Source organism: Daucus carota, chromosome 3, assembly GCF_001625215.2.
Source record: "Daucus carota subsp. sativus chromosome 3, DH1 v3.0, whole genome shotgun sequence".
Lineage (NCBI taxonomy): Eukaryota > Viridiplantae > Streptophyta > Magnoliopsida > Apiales > Apiaceae > Daucus > Daucus carota.
In genome coordinates, this window is record NC_030383.2 from 45416967 (window position 1) to 45441010 (window position 24044).

General features: G+C 33.9%; 5 protein-coding genes and 1 long non-coding RNA gene across 8 annotated transcripts; 2 read left to right on the forward strand and 4 right to left on the reverse strand.

Annotated features, from left to right (window-relative positions):
• The first annotated feature begins 844 nt into the window (after nucleotides 1-844).
• LOC108214423 (transcription factor HHO5) lies at nucleotides 845-2635 on the forward strand. 2 transcript variants are annotated; one of them, XM_017386413.2, is made up of 5 exons: nucleotides 845-1165; nucleotides 1251-1477; nucleotides 1573-1921; nucleotides 2045-2121; nucleotides 2208-2635. In XM_017386413.2, exons 1-5 carry the CDS (start codon nucleotides 946-948, stop codon nucleotides 2424-2426), a joined length of 1092 nt encoding a protein of 363 aa, XP_017241902.1. In that variant the 5' UTR covers nucleotides 845-945; the 3' UTR covers nucleotides 2427-2635. The 2 variants fall into 2 exon arrangements, with proteins under 2 accessions (XP_017241902.1, XP_017241901.1); XM_017386412.2 differs by having other exon boundaries at nucleotides 847-1165; nucleotides 1570-1921.
• A 2646-nt stretch (nucleotides 2636-5281) lies between these two features.
• Nucleotides 5282-11638, reverse strand: LOC108210408 (uncharacterized). Of its 2 annotated transcripts, XM_064089030.1 has the most exons (11): nucleotides 11215-11638; nucleotides 11090-11157; nucleotides 10182-10302; nucleotides 9919-10090; nucleotides 8721-8793; nucleotides 8411-8543; nucleotides 8143-8314; nucleotides 7383-7433; nucleotides 6867-7063; nucleotides 6171-6293; nucleotides 5282-5589 (listed from the first exon to the last, which is right to left on the reverse strand). In XM_064089030.1, the coding sequence occupies exons 1-11, from the start codon at nucleotides 11440-11442 to the stop codon at nucleotides 5575-5577; spliced, it is 1353 nt and encodes a 450-aa protein (XP_063945100.1). In that variant the 5' UTR covers nucleotides 11443-11638; the 3' UTR covers nucleotides 5282-5574. The 2 variants fall into 2 exon arrangements, with proteins under 2 accessions (XP_063945100.1, XP_063945099.1); XM_064089029.1 differs by having other exon boundaries at nucleotides 11090-11637.
• Nucleotides 11639-12680: 1042 nt separating this feature from the next.
• LOC108213573 (protein FAR1-RELATED SEQUENCE 5-like) lies at nucleotides 12681-17328 on the forward strand. The gene is made up of 5 exons (XM_064090079.1): nucleotides 12681-12714; nucleotides 14250-15093; nucleotides 15437-15713; nucleotides 15802-16365; nucleotides 16720-17328. The coding sequence occupies exons 1-5, from the start codon at nucleotides 12681-12683 to the stop codon at nucleotides 17326-17328; spliced, it is 2328 nt and encodes a 775-aa protein (XP_063946149.1).
• A 1023-nt stretch (nucleotides 17329-18351) lies between these two features.
• On the reverse strand, nucleotides 18352-19261 carry LOC135151054 (uncharacterized). The gene is made up of 4 exons (XM_064088541.1): nucleotides 19165-19261; nucleotides 18955-19068; nucleotides 18730-18867; nucleotides 18352-18635 (listed from the first exon to the last, which is right to left on the reverse strand). The coding sequence occupies exons 2-4, from the start codon at nucleotides 19006-19008 to the stop codon at nucleotides 18420-18422; spliced, it is 408 nt and encodes a 135-aa protein (XP_063944611.1). The 5' UTR covers nucleotides 19009-19068; nucleotides 19165-19261; the 3' UTR covers nucleotides 18352-18419.
• Nucleotides 19262-20249: 988 nt separating this feature from the next.
• LOC135151713 (uncharacterized) lies at nucleotides 20250-20894 on the reverse strand. The gene is made up of 3 exons (XR_010290597.1): nucleotides 20800-20894; nucleotides 20513-20713; nucleotides 20250-20344 (listed from the first exon to the last, which is right to left on the reverse strand). It is a non-coding gene; the product is annotated as an uncharacterized LOC135151713 (long non-coding RNA).
• A 940-nt stretch (nucleotides 20895-21834) lies between these two features.
• LOC135151554 (uncharacterized) lies at nucleotides 21835-23783 on the reverse strand. Its single transcript, XM_064090080.1, has 4 exons — nucleotides 23771-23783; nucleotides 22942-23159; nucleotides 22458-22859; nucleotides 21835-21948 (listed from the first exon to the last, which is right to left on the reverse strand). The coding sequence occupies exons 1-4, from the start codon at nucleotides 23781-23783 to the stop codon at nucleotides 21835-21837; spliced, it is 747 nt and encodes a 248-aa protein (XP_063946150.1).
• Nucleotides 23784-24044: the final 261 nt, after the last annotated feature.

A 24044-nucleotide genomic window follows, 5' to 3' on the forward strand; every position in this document is an offset into this window, starting at 1 on the left:
TGTTTTTTCCATCGTCTTAAACCATTATTATAACTATTTTTATCACAAAAAAGACAAGGATAAATTATTAAAGCTATTAACATAAATTAATTTTGAAAAGAATATAATTATGTGGGCCGTAATTCAAATTACACTAAGCTAAGAAAGAAAAATGGTGCGTCCAATTGCAATATGCATAAGCATGATCATTACAATTTTATAAATAATAGTTTTATATCACGAATAACCGGAGAATTCAGAGAATTTAGGAAGCATAATGCCAGTTTCAAATTATAAGGTAATAACTGCATTAGATGAATTAATTACCGAAACCGATTCTTTAATTTATAGCAGATGTTTTTAAATTTTTATTGAATAAATATAGCAGATGTTTTAGAACTGCATTTAAATGTTTCAAAATATTAGTTAAGAAAATAAGGACAACATGGTCCAGTTGTGAAAGCTCCCTGTTTGTAAACAAATTTGCACAGAATCTTTACAATTTAATTTTCCATCAATCTTAGAAAGTAATTACGAATAATTCCTTTAGCAAATAAAGAAACAAGAGGAATAATTCCTTTATTTAGTAAATATAGAAACAATAAAGCCGTCTAGATTTGGTATTCTAGAACTTTAATATTTCTTCCTTATTTTGATCCCAATTTGTTAAGATTTTATTTCAATAAATAAATACAGGCATTTTGTAAATAATATTTTAAAATATAAAAATACTTAAATTGTATCTCTAGTCCGATCAGTGTCAATATACGCGAGGACTCGAGTGTGTGAAAACTTGTAGAATCTTTTGACGTGAAATACCGAAACTACCCTCACCTTTGTGTATAAGTGTCACACATACATTTCCGTGTCTGTTTCAACATGTTTATCCTCCAGCCTTTGTAAAACACACACTACACTTCCTGTCTTCTCCTTTTCAGTTGTTCAGACAAGGAAAAATACAATAAAATGGGCGTGAATTCTCCGCTGTCCGAGCCGGAGTTCGATCTAAATTCCAGTTTTGTCCCTGTCAACATCTCGGAATTTCTTAAGGAAATTTCTGTGATCACTGATGTGTCCGAAAGAGCAATGAAGATGGACGATTATGTCCTTCAGTTACAAGATGAACTCAACAAGGTTCATGCCTTTAAACGTGAACTCCCCCTCTGCATGCTCCTGTTAAATGATGGTACTTTTATTTTGTGTAAATGATGGTGGTTTTATTTATGTTACATATGTTTTTTATTTATTTATTTGTTGACTTGGTTTTGTAGCTATTGAGAGATTAAAGGAGGAGAAAATGAAGTGCGGGGAAATAGAGACTGGACCATTGATAGAGGAGTTTATGACATTAAAAGGTGGTAAATCAGATGAAAATGGAGGGGTAATAAAGTCAATTGATTGCAGTGAGAAGAAGAACTGGATGAGTTCTGTTCAGCTTTGGAGCACTAATGTTCAGTTTCACAATTTTGGACATGACTTTTTATCCAACCTTAAATCTGTATGTCTGATATATATTGTCAATCTTATATATAATCTGTATGTTTTTTTATTCGATTGAATGGACTAATGTTATGATATCTTGATGATCAGAAGGTGAGAGAAGAGGATGGATCAAGATCATCAGGAGGATATGATGAGACACGCGACAAATTGCAAAGCAGTGGAGGGGCTTTTGTGCCATTTAAGAGACAATCTGGTCAGATTGTCAAGGAAAAAATTGACAATTTGTTGAAGGAAAAGAACAAGACTTTACCTGTTAATAATCTTTCCTTGCGCGTCCCTATGGTTGAAATTGGTTCAATTGATAGGAATTCTAAAGGGAACGTTAGAGGAACAAGTAGGTCTGATTCAGCTTTACCAGAGCGGAAACGAAGGAGGTGCTGGTCGCCTGAGTTACACCGGAGATTTGTCAATGCACTTCAACAACTTGGAGGTCCTCATGGTAAAATTCTTGTTCTGATCTTGTATTTGAAGCCTTTTCTTTTTTGGAATTTGGTTGATTTTGGTATAAATTAATTAGTGGATTTATTGTGTGCTTGAAATTTAAATAGTTGGGATTTTGCAGTGGCTACGCCAAAGCAAATTAGAGAAGTGATGCAAGTAAATGATCTCACCAACGATGAAGTGAAAAGCCATTTGCAGGTGGTTTCTTTATCCTCTCATTTCCTTCTCTATTGTACAGATTCCGTTTCCTTCATATAATAAAATCCTTTTCTCCCATTGTACAGAAGTACAGACTCCATGTTCGAAAAGTTCCAGCTGCTAAACTAAATTGCCCTTGGTTCGGCCAAGATCAACATATTAGCATGTCGAATTCAAGCATTTCACAGTCTGGTTCACCAGAAGGCCCTCTAGGGTGTGGAAAAGGTGTGTCCACTACTGGCGGTGACAGCATGGAAGAAGAAGAGAAATCTGAAGGCCGTAATTGGAAAGGTTCCTCAAACTAATTGAGGACAGACTTTAGACGGATCCAACCTTGAATTTTGCAGATACATACATATAGAAAATATCATAAATTAGAATATAACTGATATCCTTCATAAAGAGTCAGGGCGGATTAAAGGTTTCTACCAGTATTTTCTGGTCCGAAAGTATTAGACAGTTGTGTTTGAATTAACTTCTACTAAACGCGACATTTTCTGTTTGTTTTTTTTTAGTTTTTACTTCATGCTCCAAGTTCCTAATTCAGAATGAAGCGACATATGTACATGGCCGTTAACATGGTCTGATTGGAATTAGCGAAGAAAGCAAGACCACGCCCTCCTCTGGTGTGATTTAGGGTCATCCTGGTGTGTTACATATAGATGGTGTCAGATTATATGGGAATTATACAAGTTGGAAACTCATAGTGTTGATGCATCATGATGTAGATGCAGTTGCATAACTGATAGCAAAACTTTATCTACCATGCCCTGATGCAGGTCTATAAACTTCATCATTTTCGCAAGAACATGCCTGTGCTGCACCCGAACAGTACTATTCTCAGCGTAAAGGATACATATATGGAGATTAATAATTGGTATGAACCTTGTATACTTGAGTGTAAGCAGACTATTTCTAGGCCTCCTTGCTATTTTTCTGGACAAGAAAGCTGTCTAGAATGATACTGTGAGTTAAGATGTACTTGAGTGTTCCCGGTTCCCACTTAACTGACGCTTGATTAGAGTAGATGTCGAACATGTTAACCCAGAATCTAAGGATAAGGATGACAATATTATCACGGAAAAAACCTGAAATAGTCTCGAAATAACATGACATGATATAGGATAAATCCAAATACATGAAAAAGCTCCTTTATTCTAATATTATTATATGGTTCCGACTTATAAGTCAGAAGTGAAGTTGGGCTAAGCCCGGCCAAACACCAGTGGATGAACTTACAGATTTGAAGAAAATAATAATTTGATGTGCCATATTAAATAGAAATTTGCAACTTTTTTATGTGATAATGTAAATATCAAACAGTGCAAAGATTAGTATCCTTACCAACATAGATGGCCATAGACGTTAAAAAGTCAATTTAACTGGAAAATATCTAGCATTACGATCATGATATTGATACTGTGAAATGTGCGTATTTCAAAGAAAACGATCCTTCCTATTTCAAGGGCTAGAATGATTCCAGCGGTGAAGGGCCAATTGTATTATGAACGACTCAAATTCATTTAAAGATCACCTACAAGAGATTTATAAATGAGCTCTTAAATCAAAATATAAAGATTAAGATCAAATACGACTATTGAGTGTGCACTGTCATGCTAATCTAAAATTTCTTACATATAACAGGAGCCAACCCGACGAGATCATAATATAAGCAAGGTCTTTAAGTGTTGCGGTTCTAGGCGCAAGTTTTGTCTATGACGAAGACCGCCCCGACAAGATCATACTCATAGTAGTATAAATATTGACGTGTTGATCACAAAAATCTTAACATAACATATCGTTACAAGGTACACTGCACATTTCTATTATCCCTAATTTGTAAAAATAGTGTTATTATCTGCAGCAACAGGGCTACAGATCCGTACAGAAAGTGTACTTGTCACCAAAACACACCAATGTGCTGTCTTCCATTTCCAAACTAAGAGAGAGAGAGAGAGACATGAATGAGATTCCCACTAGCACTTGCCAAAAACTTGCGATTCGCCACATACAATTTGGTGGGTGATGGATGGTGCTTAGTCCTTAGTAGCTGCACTCCCTCTACTGTGTGTCTACTATGATTCTCTCCACCCTTTAGCTACGCGTTTTTTCACTCTCTCCATCTTTTTACCTTTTGGAGGATGGACATGTAGTGGATGACCAATGAAATCATAACCACATTTTACTACACACCCCATTTCCATATCAACTTTTACCAAAACTACCATCTTTATTGTACACCAAGATACATGCACATGTTGAATCAATTATAGCATTTTGAATTCGTATAGGTTGCGGTACACTCAAGTGACTACTTTACCAGATGCTTCCTTCTAGCCTTGAAATTGTACACAACTGCTTAGCCCAATATCTCATACAGGACTGAGGTGTGTGTACTAGACGATAACACAATCTAATCTCATCCTCAGTTTTTTCCTAGCGATTCTATCTCGTCTAGGAGATGAAAGGTCGAAAGTAAGTTTTCAAATTTCTGCAACTTAACAGTTTTGGACTTGTTTCAAGATTCCTCAAACTCGAATTGAGAATCTTCGAAACGTTTACAAAGATCTAATAGAGGGTATAAGGCTATACAGATCTTTTCAATTCTTATCACAGCTCTCTCAGAACTAGGCTAGCTGATAAACAAGGCAATTAATCTACTAGCTCCCAGACCAGATAAACACCCTCAAAATGAATGACCACAAACACGTAAAAAACAAGTACTAATATGCAAGCAAAATTAAATAAAAACCGTGAACAAAGATATATCTGTCCAACAACGAACGAGCTTGCATGCATATTTAAAAATCTGTAGATATGCTACAAAAATGAACCCAAAAAAAGTTGCTAGTTATGGCCTTTGTCGAGATGGCCTTGATTTGATTATAAAATCATGATGCAACACCAGCAAGGCAGCAATCTAGAGGTAGGCATAGATGATTGCACATCAGCGCAAGTGGTATCATAGGCATTAAAATGTGCAACCTCAATATAAGAATGCAACCCCAGTGGTGAAAAAGTTGTGAGCATACAAAGTAAGAGCAAGTATCTCCATCAATCTAGAAGAGCCAGGGCATTAGATTTTCTTTGAGAAACTAAATAGACATTGCTGGAGATAGAAAGAGTGAAAGAGCGCAGGAATTTACGACCATCAATCACGATATTCTTCAAAACAAACAGAAAATAGATTACAATTTAAACTCAACTGATTTAAGCTCTTGCAGCCAGAAAATATATTATGTCAATTAATCGTCCTTGAAATTTAAAACCTAGGTCAGACTTGTCAACTACAAAGATCTCATGGGTACAAAACTTGGAATAAGAATCCAGCAAATAGCAGAGTCATATGTCCACAAGTACAACAAGCCTACCTCAGGATTTCTTACTAGCAAAGCAAGCCACATATGTCTTTTGATAGCACATCTCCTTAAAATACCGGCACCTATTTTATCATCATCTTCCTGATTCCCAGAGATAGTCAAAAGAAAACCCAAAAACTGACATTCATCACCTCTAAATTAACTTCAATGGACTTCGTCACATGACCACATAGTTATCCGAAACTATATCTGTATCGAAACAATAAAAAAGTTCCTTATTCAAGTGGTTGAGAACTTTGTGACTGCTTCTCCAAACCCCTTACAAGCTGATGACAGAACTATGATTAAAACAAATCATTTTTCTTTTATAACTTGAGGGTTAAGTAGATATCATCTGATAGGGTTGCTTTTGTTACTTCAAGTCCTAAGTAAACCTGCAGAGGTGGTGTAGAGGTAGAATTTTCCAGATTAAAGTAATTAACCCGAAAGAGAAGGAAATGAAATGACACAGCAGCTTTCATGAATCAACGAACCCTAATCAAGAAAAACACCGGAGTCCAGAGCAGTTTTAACCAACCTTTCTTTTCTATTTCGAGATTTCTAATTCTCCATTGTTAGACAGCCAAAAAACGTTAAAACGATGCTAATATACAAAATCAGAGAGAAGTGATCTTGATCTCCATGCAAAATTTCTTCAAATTGTTGACATAAAGTATCAAGGGGCACTCACTTTTCAGCCTTAACAAAATGACTCTTTAGGATTTTTGTAACAGCGAGTCCATTAAAAGTATCAACTTCAAAAAGTTCTTTCAGCTTCTCATCAGATATTATCCTTCCTGTATCAAATGGATCCTTCAAAATTCAAGTCAACAAAAGACTTAGTAACTGTTAGGTTCAATATGGTGAAAAAATAAATCAGTCTGAACAATACAAACAAGGTCTTAAACAACACAGACAAAACAATTAATTATAATACAAAGATGATTTTACTTCTTCTGTGAGGAAATACTTATCTTTTGAAAGTATTAAATTAATACTCGAACACACTCTCTGAGTAGCGGGCCTGCTAACCTAATGTTAAGCCTTGGTTTATTGTAGAATATATTAAAATCCTTCATAACCCAATTCAAATATAATTTAAAATGATTTTACTACAAATCAACCTAGAGAGTGTTTGAATGTAGTTTATTTTAAATTCCTAATTTCAAATGACATGATTTGAGTTGTCATTTCAAATTCTCAGCTTTATTCTAGTACTGAATGTCTTCGATTTTAAAATGAAATTCAAATCCAAAATCTTTTATTTAACCAAGCATGTAATCTTTGAATTTGTGTCGATGTACAACAGAACTAATATCCAATGTACTTCCCTAACTTACAAACAACATAATTTCCACTACTTTGAAAAGGATGGCATTTGCAAACCTGGAGATTGTTTTGATTAATGTATTCCCATATCCTCTTTATAACATCAGATCGTGATAATGAAGTTTCACCAGTACCCAAAAACTTCACCAGAGCATCTGAAAGTGGAATAGTGGCCACCTCCTCTGTATCACAACTCTTCTGGCGCTTCTCCTTTCTCTTTGGTACCTTCTCCTTTCTCTTTGGTACGTCAGAATCTACAAATTTCAAAATGGAGAAAGTTCATGAAATATCAGACCTAAAAGATCAAAACTCTGTTTAGATGCTACTTTTTTTAATATATAAGAACATTACTAGAGAAAATAAAAAACAGGGTGCAAAATAATAGGTCATCAGACTTTTTGTTGATAGAATAATATGAAGATATAATTAACATGACACAAATTAATAACACCAGAAAATGCTCATCACATTGTGGGCAAGTTATGATGACAGCGTAAAAACGCTAATTTTTTTATAAGCTCAATTAATCAAGAACAAATTAATTGCATTTATGTAATATTTAACCATTCTCACCTTCTCTCTCATGCTTAAGCTGCTTCTCCTTTGGCGTAGAATTGACTGAAGCTGTTTCAACAAGATCCAGGTGAGTTAAAATTACAGTTCCTTGATAAAGCAGTATTCACTGGAAAGATATGTAACGGAAGGAAAACATACACGAAGATAAAATGCTACCTCAATCACTATTTTACCACCAGTCAAGTTGACAGAACATCAAACCAGCAATTTAAGATATCATAATGTGTCATGGGTCAAATAGAATTCATTGTCGTCTCACTTTAGCAAATATACAGCTAAAAAATAGACTCTCTGTTAGGGCAACTACTGGAACCATCAAATTCAGACTGAATTCGCCGTTCAAATTTTCCTACAAAACACCGTCAGGCACTCGGGCCTTCATAACAGAGTAACACTCTTAATTCTATAATCACCCATTGGCTTAATTCAGTATTAACTTTATGCAGATGCAAGTGCTATTGTAATTCAATATAATATGTTATAATCAGGCCTACTAAATTATCCACAAGCCAAGTGATGTTGAAGTAATACATATGTTGATGTCTTAATTATATGCAAGTCCAGGAAACGTAAATGTCAACTACAAAAACAGCCATAGATTCTAAACAAACTTAAATATGAAAACTCAGAAATGAAATGGGGGTGAGTTGGCAAATAACAAGCTATAACCATATATCAATTTTACTGTTAATTTCTCAATGCTGGGAAAATGTACCTAACTAGTAAGCAACATAGAATAATATAAAAGTAACATTACCATCAGAATCCAACGGCCGAATATGCTTGGCTAGGGCCTTGTTCATTTGGAACATATTTATAGAATCCACATTGAAAAGGACACGTAACGAATCATCACAAATTATATTTCTCCTGTCTGATGGGTCCTGCAAATTATTTTCTTTAATATAGCTCCATAGCTGTTTTACAACCTAAAAGGAAGATGATAACATACATCAAAGATCTAACACCAACAGTAATAATCTGGAACTCGAAATAATATAGAAGAAATAAATTCTCAATAATACCTCGGTTCTTGGCAATTCAGGAACTCCAGTGAACTTTTGGAGTTCTGGAGAGAGACTACATACTTTTTTAAATCCGCCTCCGCCACTGCCTCCACTTCCTTTTCCTTTCACATTTTTATTCTGCTTCTTAGACCTGACAGAAGTTAATATATTCAACACTTGAGTCAGTCTGAACTGCACAAGTCAGTAAGCCTTACAGACAAAAATGCAGAAGCAAAATTTAAGATACTCATAAGCCATAACATGTACTTCCATTGACCAAACTCCAATAGAAAATCCACTCATACTACAACCAATCAAATAAACTAACTTTATAGTAGCTTTTTCATCGTCACTGCCTTCTTCGTCTGCCACCTCCGCTTCTCCTTCTTCTTGCTCTTCTCCTTTAGGAGTCATCATAACAGTGAAATGAGATTTAGATTAGACATTAGATAAATGGATATGTAGGCAAGGTAAAAAAGAAAGAAATCTAATGTTATAGAGAAAATGATAACTACATCAAAGATGGCATTGCATACAACATAAAATATGCACAATTGATCAAACTTTTACCAGAATTAAGTAATAAAAACAAACATGCAATTCACTGTATCGATACTGTGTCTTTCCTTTAAAAAACAATAAGACTTGGAAAGCATCCATTACTCTCAACTCATCAACTGCAGAATCTACTGCTAAAAACCATATTCCTCATATTAAGCCATTAGTTAGAACCATCAAACTCAATTCTTACCATCCTTTTCTATTTACAAGAAGCTGTGAGAACTTTCCTACAAGTGCAGACAATAAATTGTCTCAAGTCTCAAAACACACTTAAAATTCCTTAATAGTCTAGTTTGTAGTATAGCAACCCCAAAATCTGTTTTGGAGACTGCCCTTTTTCCAATCCACGACTCAATTACTCATTTGGCCAAATTTCTTGTGGGTGAAATGTAACTGCAAGAGTTATCATATGGCCACATTCATTATGGTTATAATGTAGGTGTAAGAGCTATCATACCATCATAGTACAATCTAGCATCTCAATGTCATAATTAGGCTTCCTAGATCATCCATGAGCCAAGAAAAGTTAACATTTTAAAACTTTAACTGCATACTATTTCCGAAAATCACATACAGAAAGATATCCCGTACATTCATGAGCCAAGAAAAGTTAACATATTACAACTTTAACTGCATACTATTTCTAAAAATTACATATAGAAAGATATCCCGTAAATCCTGAGAAACAATTTTCTGTGAAGGTACTGACTCAAAGTCATTAATTAATCTATATGCTACATCCAAAGGTCCTCGATGTATGTTCGGGTGCTGAAAAAGTATATGGCAACTACCACAGTAACCACACAGTCATTATCCTAGGAAAACTAAGCCATAAACAATCATAAACAAGTATAGGTGGGTTGGTAAACAACCAATGACGCTCGTGGAGCAATATTACCATAAACTTTCACACACAGGAATGTGTACCTTACAAGCAACTAAAAATAATAAAAGAGCAATGTTACCGTTAGATTCCAATGGCCAGATATGCTTAGCTAGGGCCTTGTTCATTTGAAACATATTTATAGAATCCACATTGAAAAGGGCACGCAATGCATCATCACAATTTATAGTTCTCCTGTCGGATGGTTCTTGCAACTCCTTTTCTCGAATATAATTCCACATCTGTTTTACAACCTGACTCAAAGATAATAATATACATCAAATATCAAGATGCTAATAATCTTCAATTTGAAAAATTATAGAAGAAATATATTTTCAGTAGTACCTCAGTTCTCGGCAATTTAGAAACCCCGGTGAAATTTTGAAGTTCTGGAGAGAGACTACAGACTTTGGCGAATCCCCCTCCACCCCCTTTTCTTTTGACTTTCTTTTTCTGCTTCTTAGGTCTGAGAGCAATAGAAGTTTGCAATCATTAAGGTCAGACTGAACGGCATTAGTCAGTCAGCCTTACAGGAAAATATGCAGAAACTACAAATAGGATACCCATAGACAAAGAAGAGTAAATAAACAACATTTTATTTAGCAAAAAAATAAATTAAATAAACAAGATTGTGTTCTTACAAATACAGAAAAACTGAATTTCTTTCTTTACATGAAAAGTTGTAAGGAATTTTTACCGCTAACAAATTATAGTATGAGTCCCCCCCAAAACTGTTTCAGTTTTTTGTAAATGTAAGCTCGGCATTAAAAAAAATTAAAACTTAACATAAGAAACATTGTTCGTGATAGTTTAGTTTCACAAGTACACTAACATGGTTGTTTTTTCCACTGTGCACGCTATAAATATTGTGGAGAAAAAAGTTCTCCAGCAAAGGTATACAATACTACAATAAAAATCTTTTCATTCTCAGGGTGTAGCTTTTAGTCCCTCCAACGAAAAAAAAGGTGTAATTTAGCAGCTAGTTTTTGGCAATTCTCAGAGAGGGGTAAGGAAAAGGTTCCTAAGTGTGGTAGCTTCTGTATTCCACATATATACTTGTTGTGGAAATGATATTGATCCAATAAAATAGATTCTAGTTTCTTGAAATGTATTTTCTTTAATCAGTAACAAGAATTCTGAAAACTACATTCTATATATATAAATATATATATATATATATATATATATATATATATATGAGAGAGAGAGAGAGAGAGAGAGAGGGGAGAGGGATAGAGATAAGGGAGAGAGACCTAGTTCTGGTAAGAGGAGCCTTTTCATCACCACTCCCATCTTCTTCTTGCTCCTCTGTTTCTTCTTCTTCTTGCTCAACTTGTTCTTGTTCTTCTTCTTCTTCTCCTTGCTCCTCTGTTTCTTGTTCTTGCTCAACTTGCTGTTCTTGATTGGGCTCCTCTTCTTGCTGTTGCTCAAAATGGGATTGGAGATAAAGATCAACTTGTTCCCGAATAAATGCTTTCTTATCAGACAAACTGACACCCAACTCTTCCTCAAGTTTCCGGCGAACAATTCCGGTGGTAGTGGTATTAAGGTCCGACGTACTTAGTATCTCGTGTAACCGCTTCACCAGCTCCGAATTCGATACCATTTTCTTCACCCACTTTCCTAAAACAAAATGTAGAACTAATTATAATAGGAGGATATTATTGTAATTCGATTCGCTTCGCCTGCCTCCCTTAATTAGGGTATGTTTTGTATTTAGGGTTAACAAGAACACCATAGATTCGCCTTGCCCATTTTTCAGTTTCTTTTATTTATTTCTCACGTTTTTGCCACTCGCTTTTATATTCTTGGCCCTTTGTTTTTTTTCTTTTGGTATCTTTACTTCACTGTACTTTCCTAAAGCGGGGTTGAGCAAGTTCAACATATTTGGTGAGAATTTTGCAAAATTAACATTTATTGAAGCCTACTCTTATAAGCTGAACCATGGGAATATATACGGAAACTAAATAGTTACATCATCAATCAACATGGTGAAAGTCTGAAATCGTAGACAAATTAAAATGTTTGTTTTGATAATTTTGACTTATGAATGATTTATGAGTTGTTAAAAATATAATACTTCTTCCGTCCCCCAATTGTTTACATTGGGTTTGTGCACGGAAGTTAAGAAATATGTATAAAGTAGTGGAAAAGTGAAAGAAAAGTGGGAGAAGTGGTGGGACCCTTTGATTTTTAATATATAAAAGTAGAGATAGTGGAGTAAAAGTAGTGTGAAAGGGGAAAAAAAGTAGGAAAGTGGTGGGACCCATTAACTATTTTAGGAAAGTTTTGTAATGTAAAGAAATGAGTGGAACATCCAAAAGAGGAAACTGTAAGGAATCCGATGGGACGGAGGGAGTAATAATAATAAAATGATTTATGAGTAACTTATAATTTGTGAGTAATTTTTATAAAAAAAAAGTTCAAAAAAAATTAGCCACCGAAAAAAATACCTCAAACTAACTTCTGTCTTTAAGTCAGCTTCTGGTTTATTTCTGACTTTAAGTTGGCTTCTGACTTATTACATAAACAGACATTTTTCAGCTTAAAGCCACCCTCGTAATTTGAGGTGAAATGATATATTTCTACATATTATTTTTCTAAAAATATCAAATTTATAAAATCTAAAATTTTATTCAGAAAAATAAATTTTAAAAATATTTGAGTAGAAATATATTTTTTTGTATCGTATATTACATGCAAAATTATGTTATCTGTTAATCAGCTACAAACACTTATACAAAATTATGATAAGTGTTTGACTTATCATAAAAGAAGATGTTGACACTCAACGTTCTATTTTGAGGGTGTCAATCATAAAAGAACATCATATTCATAACACGGATGGATGCCTTGACACTCAACGTTCTATATCAAGGTATTATATTTTTTCTTAGTAATAATTTGGTATTATGGTCCTCTACGAAAGAACCACAATATTCGTGCTCTAGTGCATAGACAAGATATCAGGGTTTGCAAATGTGAAAACCTATTATGACTGATTATTATGATATTAATGTTGTTTACATATCCTGTAATCATGTCCAACACCAGCACATTAAACAAGTGGAGGTAGATATACACTTTGTATGTGAAAAAGGTAGTCTTAGACCATGTTCGTGTTCTTCATGTTAGATATTGGTGCATATAATTATAACATAGGCTTTTGTGATCCGATATGTATATGGATAAATAATTGTAAAAGGTATATCTTTGTCACAACACAAAATAAGCGGAGGATTGTTGAGTATCAACTCGAATTTTGATTTGAGTTAGAATTTTTAGAAAAATTTAAATTCTAATTGGATTTAGATATTTCACAATTAGATTATGATATATATATATATATATATATATATATATAGGCCAAGGATCAAATAGAAACCAATTTTAAAATAAAAACTTAGAACTAATCTTGACCATCTATCTAATATAATTTACTTTCAATCATAGCCATTCAAATAATAAAATATGTAAAATATAAAAAACAAAGATTTTGTTTAATTGAATATCATAACTGATTTCCGTTTCTCTCTCTTCACTCCATGATTTCAGCGCCTAGCAGCTTTCTCTCTCTAAACTGTAGTTTAGCGACGCCATTAAAACTGTAGTCTTCGATTACTGTCTTCTCTGTACTCGAGCTTCGATATCTCTCTGTCTCTATTGCTCTGTGTCTCTAACTCGAGCTTCGACTCTCTAACTCGAGCTGGCTTTTGTCTGTTTTTGACGTTTGATTGAAGCTCTCTGTCTCTGTTATTCTGGAGCTCTCTCTCTTTGTTGCTTTGTGTCTATAATTCGAGCTCGAGAAAGTGTGGTTGAAGTAGATTCGAATTGCTGAAGATGATTATATCAGACTTAACGAAGATTAGTGATAATCAAGGTAAAGTTTGTTGTTCACTGTTTTTGTTTTTTGATATAATTTGATGATTATATCAGATTACAGTGTTTTCATGCTCATATTGCTTTTGTAGTTTAGGCATGCTCATATTCTTGTAGTTTCTATTTAGTGATATGTCTAATATAATTTAGTTGTATTCGAATTGTGTATATTTTAGTGCTTGTGTTTTAGTTAGAGTTTAGACATGTAGTTGCTGGATTGATGATTGTTAGTTATAGTAATTGTGTTTATATATGATTTTTAGTCATATAGCTAATATAATTTAGTTGTATTGGAATTGTGTGTTTTTTAGTGTATGTGTTTTGGATAGATTTTAGATATGTAGTTGCTGTATTGTTGATTTTTAATGTATGATTGCAAGTTTTTGATGACTGAGTTAGTGTGTAGGTGCTGCAGTATATTAGTAGTGTTTGTTTATTATTTTCAATGTGATGCAGTAGGCAGTTATAGTATGATCCTGTTAGAGTATTATAGTATTATTTATATAAATTTTGAGTATGTCTATTGTATTTCAGGTTCAAGTTGCGGTGATTCGTCTAATGTTTGTGTTAGTATTCCTGTTTCTTCAACAGAAAGCGAAAAATCAGTGACGAATTGCATTGTCTCTCCTGGTGGTATGAAGTATTTTATGCCTAGTTCTGTTGATGGAAGTCAAGTACCGTTTCAAAATCAGTCATTTGATAGCTTAGATAAGGCGTACAACTTTTACAGAGAGTATGGGAGGCTAGGGGGTTTTGATGTACGAAAAACATCGGAGAAGAGAGATGCTGATGGTACCATAATTTTGAAACATTTTGTGTGTAGTAAGGAAGGTTTTGTTGATGGAAGTCATTCTGAAGGAATTAGGCAAAGACGTACTGTGTCACGGAGGTGTGGATGTAAAGCAAAAGTGGTCATGAAAATTAGGAGCCAGAACAGATATTATATTTTCAATTTTGTTGAACTTCACAACCATCCGCTTGCTAGTGAAAGTGGTAGACAGTTTCTGAGGTCTAGTAGAGAGATGACAGTTAGTTTGCGAAGTTTTGTTTTTGATGCTGCGAAGGTAAATATCGGCTGCAGCAAGGCATTTAGCTTGGTCAAAGAGATGACAGGTGGATATAGTAATGTTGGGGCAACATTACGTGATTTCAGGAATTTTAATAGGGATTTAAAAGAATTTGTCGGTGAAAGGGATGGACAGATGCTGATTGACAAGTTTAAAGTATTACAGGAGACATCAAAATCATTTTATTTTGCTTATGAGCTTGATGGTGACGGGCATTTGACTATGCTTTTCTGGGCTGATCCAACTAGTAGGAGGAACTTTGAAATATACGGCGATGCTGTGTCATTTGATGCCACTTTTGATACTAACAAGTTAGTTATTTTACATTTCAAATTGTTGTCTTTTAGTAATAGAGTTATTAGTTTTCTTTTTATGTAATGTTGTTAGAATGTCGATAATGGTTTATATTATACTACAATACCTTGTCTGGAACTATGAAGTAAAGTACGTATATTTGTAATTTTTTTAATTAATCTTTTTAACAAGGCTCAAGGTGCAGTAGACAATGGTATACTGGAGTTATATTTGCAGTACCTTAGTGATAATCTCAGTATATTTTAGTGATACCCTAAATATATTTTAGTGATGTCTGCAGTGTATTTTAGTGGTATATGTTAGTTTATGTGGTTTTTAATCTGTTTTATCTATGTTCAGGTATAATATGATTTTTGCGCCTTTCACTGGTGTTGACAAACATGATAGATGTGTCACATTTGCTGCTTGTTTGTTATCAAAAGAAGATGTTGCTCATTATAATTGGGCCTTTAAACATTTTGTCAAGGCCATGGGACGCAATCCAGTGGTGTTTATAACTGATCAGTGCCCTGCAATGAAGGTATCTGTGCCGGCTTCATTTTGTGGTGATAATGATTTGGTTGCTAGCAAGCATCGCCTATGTATGTGGCATATAATGCAGAAATTCCCTATTAAGGTAGTTTTTTAGTTGTTTTTTAGAAATTTGGTTCCTAGCATCTGAAATTTACTGTCATATATTTATGTAATTTTCCATAATATTGCAGCTTGGGAATCGTTTGTGTAAGGAAACAGACTTTATGGAGAAAATGAAAACTTACATATGGTCATCGAATTTGGAAATTGATGAGTTTGAAAGTGGATGGAAAGCGGTTATAGGAGAGTTTAAGTTGGAAGATAACAAATGGTTATCAGATATGTATGACATAAGAAAGTCGTGGATTCCTGCCTATTTCAGGGACAGTCCTATGTTTGGTTTGATGAGGACAACTTCAAGGTCCGAAAGTGAAAATTTTTTCTTTTCACAGTTTCACAAGCAAGGTGATACTTTATGTGAGTTTTGGATACGTTTTGAGAGTGCAATGCATAGGCAGCGGAATGAAACAGAACGTTTAGACCATGAGTCTAACTCAAGCAAACCAAACATTTTATCAAGATGGTTCATTGAAGATGATGCAGCTGAGTTATTTACACGTTCCATTTTTTACAAAGTTCAAGAAGAAATTTTGGCATCTTGCTTGGATATGCAAATCAAGAGGATGAGTGAAGAAGTTGATGGGGTAACTCATTTTGAAATAAAGGATGTCAAAGTTAAAGATAAACTTTTTAAGGTATGTGTTTTCCCCTTTATAGTAGTATTTTATATATTCTAATTTTGATTTATATTTTTTTTACAGTAGTAATTGTTATTGTGGAACAGAAAGTAAATATAAAATATTTGAAAATATGCATAATATAATTTTAGTAATGCATTATTAAAATATTTTGCATTCTGATAAATTGTAGTGGCATTAGTAGTTGTTTTGTATTGCAAGTAGTCATTAGTAGTGATCTGGATTGGAAGTAAATGTACTGGACCACCTGCCGAACTTTGGTTTTTATGTCATTTTATTTTTGAAGCATATCTCATATTGGTAATGGTTCAAAATGGTGATTTGAATGGTGATTTATGATTCATTTTGCAGGTTACTGTTAGCAAATCACATGCCGTATGTTCATGCAAACAATTTGTTATGTGTGGAATTGTTTGTAGGCATGCTTTCTGTGGCTTAAAGCAGATTGGTGTCACAAAATTTCCAAGGAGTCTCGTGCTTAATCATTGGATGAAAGTTGCAGAAAGTGGCACTTCATTGGAATCTAATGTTGTGTGTTCGGATTATTTTAAAATGGAGCAAGTGTCGTTGAAGTTGACAAACTTATGGTTTGATTTTCGTCAGATTCTTAGCAAAGCTGGAGTTGAAATGGATAAGCTTGACTATGTTCACAAAATCATTAAGCAGATAAGTAGTGATTTTGAAAAGTATGATGGAGGTTCTGTTGATTTTACTAAAAAGGATCATATGGCAGCTATGGTAGGTGAACAGCCGGTTGAAGAGGTTACCATTCTTGCACCAACTGTTTCCAGGAACAAGGGAAATTATTTCAAGCGTCTTGTGAGTGATAGGGAGAAAGCAATGACAAAAGCAAATAAAAGAGTTCGAAGATGTAAAGAATGTTCGGCAACCACTCATGATTCGAGAACTTGTCCGAAGAAAAAGAAGGATGGAGGAGCTGTAGTTTCGAATATGTTGTGAATATGATTTTAATTTTCAATTTTAAAAGACCTTGTGCACTTGTCTTTATAAATTGTTAAGTACATTTTGATTTTATGTTTTCTGAGTACATTTTGATTGTTTATAAATTGTCTTTATAAAGCATATTAGTACTGATACATTGTCAGTTTATATTGAATATATAAACTGAATTTGTCAAGTTTTGGAGTGAAAATGAGTTGGTTTTTAGTGATATAGGTAATGTAATTTAGTGGTGTTATCAGTGTAATTTAGTAGTATACATCCCAAGTTTTAGTGATATGTGTGGTTTTTTAGTGATATCCTGCTTTACTGTGTAATGAAAACAATGAAAAATCATAAAACTAAAATGAAACAATAACAAAAGTAAAAAAGCCAAATATTTACCATTGCATTTTGAGCTGGTAAAAACAAAATAACCATATCTTTACAAAAACAAACCACTAAATCATTTTCAGTCTCAACAGGACTGATAATTTTCAGCCATCTAATAATTCTGTTCAATCAGTTTCTAATATTCTATAAAAGTGCAGTAAAACAATGCACTAAATCTAAGAAGGAGTTGGTCCTTCTTGAGACGACCTTTCTGCTTCGTGGAAAGAACTTATTAAGTTCACCGCGAATTTCACTCTCTTGCCGGATTTTTTAGTTGGAAACTTTTCTGCAACTTTTCCAGCCAGGACGACATTGATGATATTATGCTTTTCTGCTGTGTTGTACAAGCCTACAGCTTCTGTGGTGATAGGCTCTTTCAGTTCATTCAGGTGTGAAGATAGGATTGTTGTGTTGTACTTGAACCTCAGCCTAGTTATTTGTTTATCATGTGTTGGCTGCAATATGATAATTTGTTTATTAGTGTTTGTTATCACATAAATTTTTAAGCCTAATAAACAGAGCAATTTGAAAAGAAATTAAGGGCATGCTGCATACACATTTGAATTACAAAGCTATATACACTTTAATCAATTTCACTAAAACATATTAACTATATCACTAAAACATATTAACTATATCACTAAACTATATTAAGTATATCACTAAAGTATGTCAACTATATCACTAAAATGTAAAGCAGTATATAAGTATGTAAAATATTAAACTAATCTTACCCCTTCTTCTGTTAAGTCAGTGTTCCAGTTTTTGACATCTCCTTTGAAGGTTTCCATATGGCGCATGAGGAAGATACCACAATCTGTGGAATTGTCAGTAGTCTGCCATGGCATTTTCACAAAACGAGGCTTCATTTTCCGCACTCTTGATCCCAAATTTGGATTTTCATTCCTACTTATATAATTGCAAAAGTGAGAATGCTGTAAAAGAGAAGTAAAATATTAGTATAGTGGACTTAAAACAGTGCATGTTTATATACATAATAGTGGAATGAAGGATAAAAAAATATATTACCAAAACCTCCAAAACTCTGCTATAGTACATCTTAGGCTGTGCTTCACGTTTAATATTGTCAATTATAAAGTATCCCATGGTTTTGATACCATAGCATACCAAATAATAATGCTCATATTTATTAATAGGAAAGCACACCTGTAATCATATTAAGAGATATTTTAGTTAAAGATATTTGAGAAATGTTGAGATCTATGTCAAAATTAGTTGAGAAATGACATTTACCATTTCCACGTCTTCCACTTTTTTGATGGAAAAAGTTTGAAGAATCTTGTCCATCCCACTGGCAAACGAATCATAAGTTTCGGTGACTTTCTTTTCTGGATCAATGCTGAAAATCTGGTTGATATAAATATATTAGATTCTGTTGTATGTAGTTATGAAATAACTGAAAGAAATTAATTAGAATATATATACGAAGGCAGTATATATTACCAAATCTCCTATTGTGCAGAAAAGTCTTAGTGGTGACCCATCTGCCTTGTACTTTTCACTGTCATTTAGGATTGTTGCCCATGTATCAATCACAGAGTAGTATACATAGAGCTGTAATTCGAGTCGGGCGGCTCGCGAGCTCGCCCGGCTCGAACTCGTTTAAGTGAGCTCGGCTCGACTCGACTCGTTAAACGAGCCGAGTTCGGACAAAGGTTTCGGCTCGTTTAATTAAACGAGCCGGCTCGACTCGACTCGTGAAATTAATCGAGCCGAGTTCGGGTGGAGGTTTGGGCTCGATTTAGTGTAAAATTATACGAGCCGGCTCGCTCGACTCGTTAAAACTGGCTCGTTTAGCTAAACGAGCCGGCTCGACTCGGCTCGTTAAATTAACCGAGTCGAGTTCGGGCAAAGATTTAGGCTCGATTAGTTAATCGAGTCGGCTCGGCTCGACTCGATTAAACTTAGCTCGAATTAAGCTCGGCTCGAAACTCGCCCGGCTCGACTCGAATTACAGCCCTAAGTATACACTTGTTTTTGGTTTCAGCGTCAACAAGTGTTCCTTGATACATCTAACTTCCTCCCATCTAAACAAATCATCCCTGTAATTATATATATTAATTAGTATTAGGCAGATAAAGAAATGTATATAACAGAAAGGGCAAAATACTTACAATAGCTCGCCCTTTTTCTTTAACAAGAAGACCCAATATCCAAAGTCTTCATTGTTCATTCTTTCCTTGATATCAATCACTCTGTTGACATAAGGTGATTTTTGATATGGACCAACTTTCTTTGTCCGCTTGCTTTTTTCTCTCTCTTGTGGTTCTGGCTCTGGCGTGACCAAATTTTGATTACTTTCTTTTTCTATGTCATCCAGGCCAAGGGAAAAAGAAGGGACATATCTCTCATCATCTTTCTCTTGCTCAGCAAGGATCTCAATGTCGGTTCTGTCCATTTGTTCAACAACTTCTAGGCTGGCGACTATTTCAGGTGATAATTCATCACCCAAATCATCACCAGTTTCCTGGTTAGGAATGAGATATTCTTTCAGGATTTCACCGATAATAGAAAAGTTTTTATTATCGGGAAACTTTTCCCTTGCTTTCACTAAATCTTCATCAAATTTGGACTTTATGTCCACAAGTTCCTCTGCCCTTTTACGTAAATCATGAAGTACATCCTGAGAAGTCAATGCAAAATTTAGAATTGAAATATAGTGATATATATGGTAGTATTATAATATTTTAATAGGTGATCTATCTAATATACTCTAGTGATATATATAATAGTTTTTAGTGATAATTTGCATGAATTATAGTAGTATGTTACTAATTCATATATAATGTACCTCTTCAGTTTGTTCAACATTTCCATCAGCTGCCTCTGTTGGAGGAGTGTAATACTGTGTATTTTGTGGACTTTGGCACTGAGTTGATTCATGAGGTGGTTGTGATGTTGACTCCTTTCTCTTCAGGTAATCTTTTTCAATTCTATCCACCTCTGACCAATACTGCCACGTATCCCAGGCTCCATTTTCATTATCATTTACCTACAATTAAGGATGAAACACATTTTTATATAAAAAGAATAAGATAGGTTTTCGACTACGTATTCCATATACAAACAGGATCATACCTTTGTCTTTGGAGGTTCAGAAGGATCAATTTTTTGTAGATATTCTTTTAAACTTGGTTGGATTGATCCAACTCCAAAAACTCCGTCAATCACCTCAATTTCTTGTCTTTGTCTCAACATTTCTATAGTCCAACCATTGTAGGAAGGAAATTGTCTATCAACCAGGTTCATTCCTTTGTACCTCACACGGTCGACATATAACAACTACAAAGTGAAACAAGTAAAACTATTAATTAGATTTTATATTCTATTAGAATATACAGACGAGAAAAAAAAAGATTTAGATTGTTGTCTTACAGTGAGAAAGATTAGTGATCCTCGGAAAAATGTTGTTGTTGTTCTGTTCCAACTCTCCATTCCAATTACAAGGTAGCCTAGGAGGAAATCTGCCCAGTTATACTTCTTCAGATTGTCAAGGTTATCATCAAGTTGCAGCAGTTGTTTGTCCACATAAGAAGCTCCTTTTGTGCCAATAAGCACATTTGACATAACAAGAAGGACGTTTAATTTGAAGTTATCATTAACTTCTTGGTTTTTCATCACTTGAACAATCATCTGTGTTGTTATTTGATCAGATAAAGTGAATTGTGCATGCCAATCTTTGATTCTTTGACTGTACTTTCCAGGTGATGCCAGAATAATAGGATGTCCTCCATTTGGCAGGCCTAACACATCATAAACATCTTCACTTGTAATATTAATATCTCCATCCTTCAGCTTCAGTGAGATTGAGTGGTGATCAAAGATTTGGAGTACATTGTAGGCGATTTTGGTTGGCAAAATGTCAAGCTCAAAATCCAGTAAGAGTGCAAAACCAGCTCTTGTAACCCAGTCCCTCTGCTCTTTTGTGAGTTCACCTGCCATCTTACTAAAATGCCTTGGAGATATCCTTATCTTGACCTCGTCTTTTTTCTTATTTATATGTTTAGCCCCTTCTGTTTTCTAATGAAATAAGAGGAAATAATTAGTGTTGTAAAAACCACAAGAAACGACAGTGCAGGGCATCACTAAAATATTGTGCTCAAATTTCTAATTCTAAGTAACGAAATAAATAAAAAATACCTTAACATCCTTGTTCATGAACTTCAATAGTGGATATAATGTTCCAGCAATCCTTTTTCTTGGTATATGAGTTTCAAATGCAGCTTCCTGTTAAGAACATAAAACAATATACTAAGCAGTTGTATATTCACAAATTTATACTAAGCAGTTGTATATTCACAAATTTATAAAACTATGGAACCTGCAAAATCATAAAACTTGCAAATACATGTAAAATATACTATTTAACAAGAAGTATATTCACAAATTTATACTAAGCAGTTGTATTTTAGTGATCTTAGTTGATATACTTTAGTGATATACTTAATATACTTTAGTGATATACTTAATATAGTTTAGTGATATAGTTAATATATTTTAGTGATAGTGATATTCACCTATCTATTCCTTTAAAACGAATCAAGATTTTAAGCTACCAGTCTACTTTAAACAGATAGATATCTCACAAACAACACACACAAATATACAGACATTCGATATATACTATAATTAAAGACTATATAAACGTCGATGCTTTAAAATCGAATTTAAGCACATTCGATATATATACTATATAATTAATAATGAAGAAAGTGAAGAAAGTGAAGAAAGTGTACCTTTTTCCTTTTGTATTTTGTTATTTTAATCTTTGGTTGTGCATTGTTGACTTGAGCTTGATTTTCTGTTTCATCCTCTTCTTGTTCATCCTCTTCTTCTTCATCCTCATTTTCTTCCTCACTTTCGTTTAGTACATCGTCTTGTTCATCATCTTCTTCTTCTGCACTATCTTCATCACCTTCTTCACCTTCTTGTGCACTATCGTCATCACCTTCTTCACCTTCTTGTGCACTATCGTCTTGCTCCATGTCTTCTGCACTATCTTCTTGTGCACTGTCTTCTTCACCTTCTTGCATATCTTCATCACTTTGTTTGTCATTATCTTGATCTCCATCTTGTTCATCCACCAGATTATTACAATTATGTTCATCCCCTTCTACTTCATCAACAAGTTTATTTCCCTATGAAATCATACAAAATAATGATTTAGATTAATTTATAAATCAATAATACAACTAAGAAATAATGTAGTTGATCACATACAACAAGAGTTTTGATATTTCTTCCAGCAGTAGCCTTTATGACTTTGTTATCTGGACGTCGATAGACTTTTGCAAGTGGTCTATTGTCTCCTCTGTTGTTGGTATTCATGTTTGCTTGATCTTCGGATTCTAAATCTACAGGAGTATCTGCAGTGTTTGTAAACTTTGACAAACTATGTGCACGAAGTCTTGTACTTCTTCTGCATTGAACTATGTAACCTGCAAAATCATAAAACTTGCAAATACATGTAAAATATACTATTTAACAAGAAGTATATTCACAAATTTATACTAAGCAGTTGTATTTTAGTGATCTTAGTTGATATACTTTAGTGATATACTTAATATACTTTAGTGATATACTTAATATAGTTTAGTGATATAGTTAATATATTTTAGTGATAGTGATATTCACCTATCTAATCCTTTAAAACGAATCAAGATTTTAAGCTACTAGTCTACTTTAAACAGATAGATATCTCACAAACAAAACACACAAATATACAGACATTCGATATATACTATAATTAAAATTCAATTGAGGTTACCAAGAGAAGAAAATAGATTCTAACTTGTTCTGTTATTTAGGCTTAAAAAATTATGTGATTAGAAACACTTAGCACTTAGCTCTGCTACAAGAGTTTTATTAAAGAAATATTTCGGTTATACATGTTACTAATAAGAAATGCCTGATTCATCATAAATCAACTTGGAGTTTGAACATGCCAGAGGGATACCAATTAAATATTTGCTTTAATATCTGTCAGTTATTAATTGCTAAGCATCTTTTCAATACTAAATCTGAGTTTATTAGCTAAGATAAAGAGTACTTTTCCACGGCATTTGTTTCTACTTTGGGAGCTTAATCATGATTCAACTTAGTGTTATAAAATCTGTCAATTAGGCTTTTGGATAACTGATCTAGATTAACATCAAGATATGTTATAAAATCATATGTCTCAGCCTGGTTGTGTACTAAGTACTCTACACTAAGATGATTAATATGCACTAAGTACTCTACGTACTCTACACACTACACACTAAGATCAGTACTCTACATACTCTACAAACTGAGATTAGTAATATGCATTAACATGAGTAATA

Bases quoted from the DNA above. Each gene is read 5' to 3' on its own strand.
- LOC108214423 (XM_017386412.2), top strand. From the start codon at position 946: ATGGGCGTGAATTCTCCGCTGTCCGAGCCGGAGTTCGATCTAAATTCC. The intron at 1,166-1,250 runs GTACTTTTATTT...TTGGTTTTGTAG, and splicing joins CATGCTCCTGTTAAATGATG to CTATTGAGAGATTAAAGGAG. The intron at 1,478-1,569 runs GTATGTCTGATA...CTTGATGATCAG, and splicing joins TTTTATCCAACCTTAAATCT to AAGGTGAGAGAAGAGGATGG.
- LOC108210408 (XM_064089029.1), bottom strand. From the start codon at position 11,442: ATGGTATCGAATTCGGAGCTGGTGAAGCGGTTACACGAGATACTAAGT. The intron at 10,091-10,181 runs GTACTACTGAAA...TCTTTGAGTCAG, and splicing joins CTAAATTGCCGAGAACTGAG to GTTGTAAAACAGATGTGGAA. The intron at 8,794-9,918 runs GTAACATTGCTC...TGACTCCTAAAG, and splicing joins CTGGCCATTGGAATCTAACG to GAGAAGAGCAAGAAGAAGGA.
- LOC108213573 (XM_064090079.1), top strand. From the start codon at position 12,681: ATGGATGCCTTGACACTCAACGTTCTATATCAAG. The intron at 15,094-15,436 runs GTTAGTTATTTT...ATCTATGTTCAG, and splicing joins GCCACTTTTGATACTAACAA to GTATAATATGATTTTTGCGC. The intron at 16,366-16,719 runs GTATGTGTTTTC...TTCATTTTGCAG, and splicing joins TTAAAGATAAACTTTTTAAG to GTTACTGTTAGCAAATCACA.
- LOC135151054 (XM_064088541.1), bottom strand. From the start codon at position 19,008: ATGGACAAGATTCTTCAAACTTTTTCCATCAAAAAAGTGGAAGACGTG. The intron at 18,868-18,954 runs GTAAATGTCATT...ATATGATTACAG, and splicing joins AAGTGGAAGACGTGGAAATG to GTGTGCTTTCCTATTAATAA. The intron at 18,636-18,729 runs GTAATATATTTT...TCTCTTTTACAG, and splicing joins GCAGAGTTTTGGAGGTTTTG to CATTCTCACTTTTGCAATTA.
- LOC135151554 (XM_064090080.1), bottom strand. The intron at 22,860-22,941 runs GTATGTGATCAA...ATGATTTCATAG, and splicing joins GAAATATCAAAACTCTTGTT to GGAAATAAACTTGTTGATGA. The intron at 21,949-22,457 runs GTACACTTTCTT...TGTTCTTAACAG, and splicing joins CAAAATACAAAAGGAAAAAG to GAAGCTGCATTTGAAACTCA.